We start from the raw sequence: 2,500 nt of genomic DNA, 5'->3' as shown, positions 1-2,500 counted from the left end.
GTCCTGCTGCCTGCCCTTTCTGCCGAAGGACGAAGAGGTGGGGGCGGCTTAATTGAGCGAAGGAATAGAGGGGAAAGTGGGTGCGTCGAGAGCGAGAATTTTTAAGACATACATAAGCACTGTACATACATTCATACATACATACTTCTTTTAACGGTAGGTTCATGTCTGAGCCGCCGTGGTTACAGCATGATACTTAGTTTTTTCATGTTGTGATGCTCTTGGAGTGAGTACGTGGTGGGTCCAGTCCTTTCCCGGAGAGTGCGTGTGTTACCTTTAGGGTATAATTCTCTCTATTATCCGGGTTGGGACAGCATGATTGCTGCTGGCCACCAGTGCTAGGCAGGCAAGAGTGAAGTCCTGCCAGGAAACTACTTGCGCCGCGGTGTCGACCTCGATAGTTGGTCGTGACAGTCTTGAGTCCGCGCTTACCTTCGGCATCGGGCCTGACCAAAATTTTTTGCTACAAGGCGTGGCGATCATGGATCCATGATTCTTGGCATTAGAGCGGTGGTTGCTTTGCCTTCCGCCGGTGTTTTTATCGAGTCCCCTCTGTATTTACCCGGCTGACTAGCTGCTTGGCCACCCATGGCTAGGCAGCATCGAGGTGAAGTGTCCTGCAGGGAACACGCGCGGCGGTGATTCGAACCCTGCTCAGATTGCGTCGTGAAGTCTGAGTCGGACGCTACATCGGCACCGCGTAATTACCAATTACATTGTATTTATGTGTTTGTGTTGTATATTGTGTGAGTTTTTGCTGTTATGGTATTATTGGTATTATTGTAATGCATTGGTTGTGATGACAATCGACATCATGATTATGATATCAATAACAAAAATACTACTGACAAAGATATAATCGAATTCAGTCAAACACGTCTCTTGTATTGTGAAGATATTCATTCTCATTCATACCTTTTCAACATTTTTTCGCAATGAATACGGTTCACTACTAAAAGCCAAAATGATTATGGTCGTGATATGATAAAATGACATGAATCTGATAACAGCAACGAGGATATCATGAAAATAATATCATATATTATAAAGAAGGTAATAATCATTACATCAACAATAGCAAAATGATAATGACATAAAATAACAACAAATTTAATAGGATGAAGGCTGTAAGATAATCTTTTAATTCTCCAAAATGTTTTTATTATCCATTTTTGAAGAAGGCACCACTCTCTCGCCAAAAGATTATCGCATTTCCTTTGGCGTCATCATGCAACTCCTTCTATAATGAGCAACGGAAAGTGGACTGGATTTCCACGAACCTTTCTGTGTATCTGTGGCTCTTTCGGTCTCTCTCTCTCTCTCTCTCTCTTCCTTTTTTTTCCCTCTCCTTCTCTCTCTCTCTCTCTTTCCCTCTCTTCTTTCTCTCTCTCTCTCTTTCCCTCTCCTCTCTCTCTCTCTCTCTCTCTTCCTCTCCCTCTCCTCTCTTCCTGTCCTCTCTCTCTCTCCTCTCTCTCTCTCTCTCCCTCCCTCCCTTTCTCTCCCCTTCCTCTATCCCTCCCACCCCTCTTCTCTCCTCCCTTCCTCTCTCTCTCCCCTCTCTCCTATCTCTCTTCTCCCTTCCTCTCTCCTCTCTCTTCCTCCCTGTCTCTCTCTCCTCCCTCTGTCTCTCTCTCTCTTCCTCTGTCTCTCTCTCTTTTCTCTCTCTCCCCCTCTCTCTCTCTCGTTCTCTCTCTCTCCCTCTCGTTCTTTCTTCTCTCTCTCTCTCTCTCTCCCTCGTCTCTCCCCCCTCTCTCTCTCCCTCTCCCTCTCTCTCTCCCCTCTCTCTCTCTCCCTCCTCCCTCTCTCTTTCTCACTGAGCGTGTATCAAAAGATGCAAATGTACGGATAGAGCCCTGATTTCGGATCAACATGATAGGAAGATAAATATTGATTACTAATTCTAAATAACACCGACGTGGAGGGTACCACAGTGTATAAGATATATACATAAATTCAAACACGCACACACACACACACACACACACACACACATACACACACACACACACACACACACACACACACACACACAATTCCAGACGCTTACACTGACATATATGTATATAATGTTATATATAATATACGTACATACATACATATACGTAGATATTTGTGCTTCTACACACACACACACACACACACACACATATATCCATGCACAGATAGAAATATACATAAAAGTAAAAAAGTGACAATACCATCCCAATTTTCAAGCAAAAAAAATTCACCTGATATATTATTAACATATAATAAATAAATATATCCCTTTCTCTCCATGAACATTTCGGTCATGCTTATCCATATCCATTGTTTTATATTTTCCAAAACACAAAGGCTTTTTAAAATCCGTTCATTCATCATTTTCAGGGCATTCTCCGAAGCTATTGTCTAGTCTTCCTAAAAGAAAAACAAAAAGGTTTTATAGCCAAGCCATTCATTCGCCATTCCTTTGAATTGCGCATCTCGGCCTTCATTTGATTTCAATATCGCAATATTCCTC

General features: G+C 42.8%; 1 protein-coding gene across 1 annotated transcript in view; it reads right to left on the bottom strand.

The window, feature by feature from the left end:
• The window catches only part of LOC119584520 (neither inactivation nor afterpotential protein C-like), a 72,897-nt gene that overhangs the window by 9,027 nt on the left and 61,370 nt on the right, over nt 1–2,500 (bottom strand). Inside the window, 2 exon segments of the mRNA XM_037933179.1 lie at nt 1–47; nt 275–463. The exon segment at nt 1–47 is cut by the window's left edge and continues 179 nt beyond it. Coding sequence (XP_037789107.1) covers nt 1–47; nt 275–463 — 236 coding nt within the window.

This window comes from Penaeus monodon, chromosome 2 (genome assembly GCF_015228065.2).
Source record: "Penaeus monodon isolate SGIC_2016 chromosome 2, NSTDA_Pmon_1, whole genome shotgun sequence".
Lineage (NCBI taxonomy): Eukaryota > Metazoa > Arthropoda > Malacostraca > Decapoda > Penaeidae > Penaeus > Penaeus monodon.
This window is presented reverse-complemented; position numbering and strand designations above follow the sequence as displayed.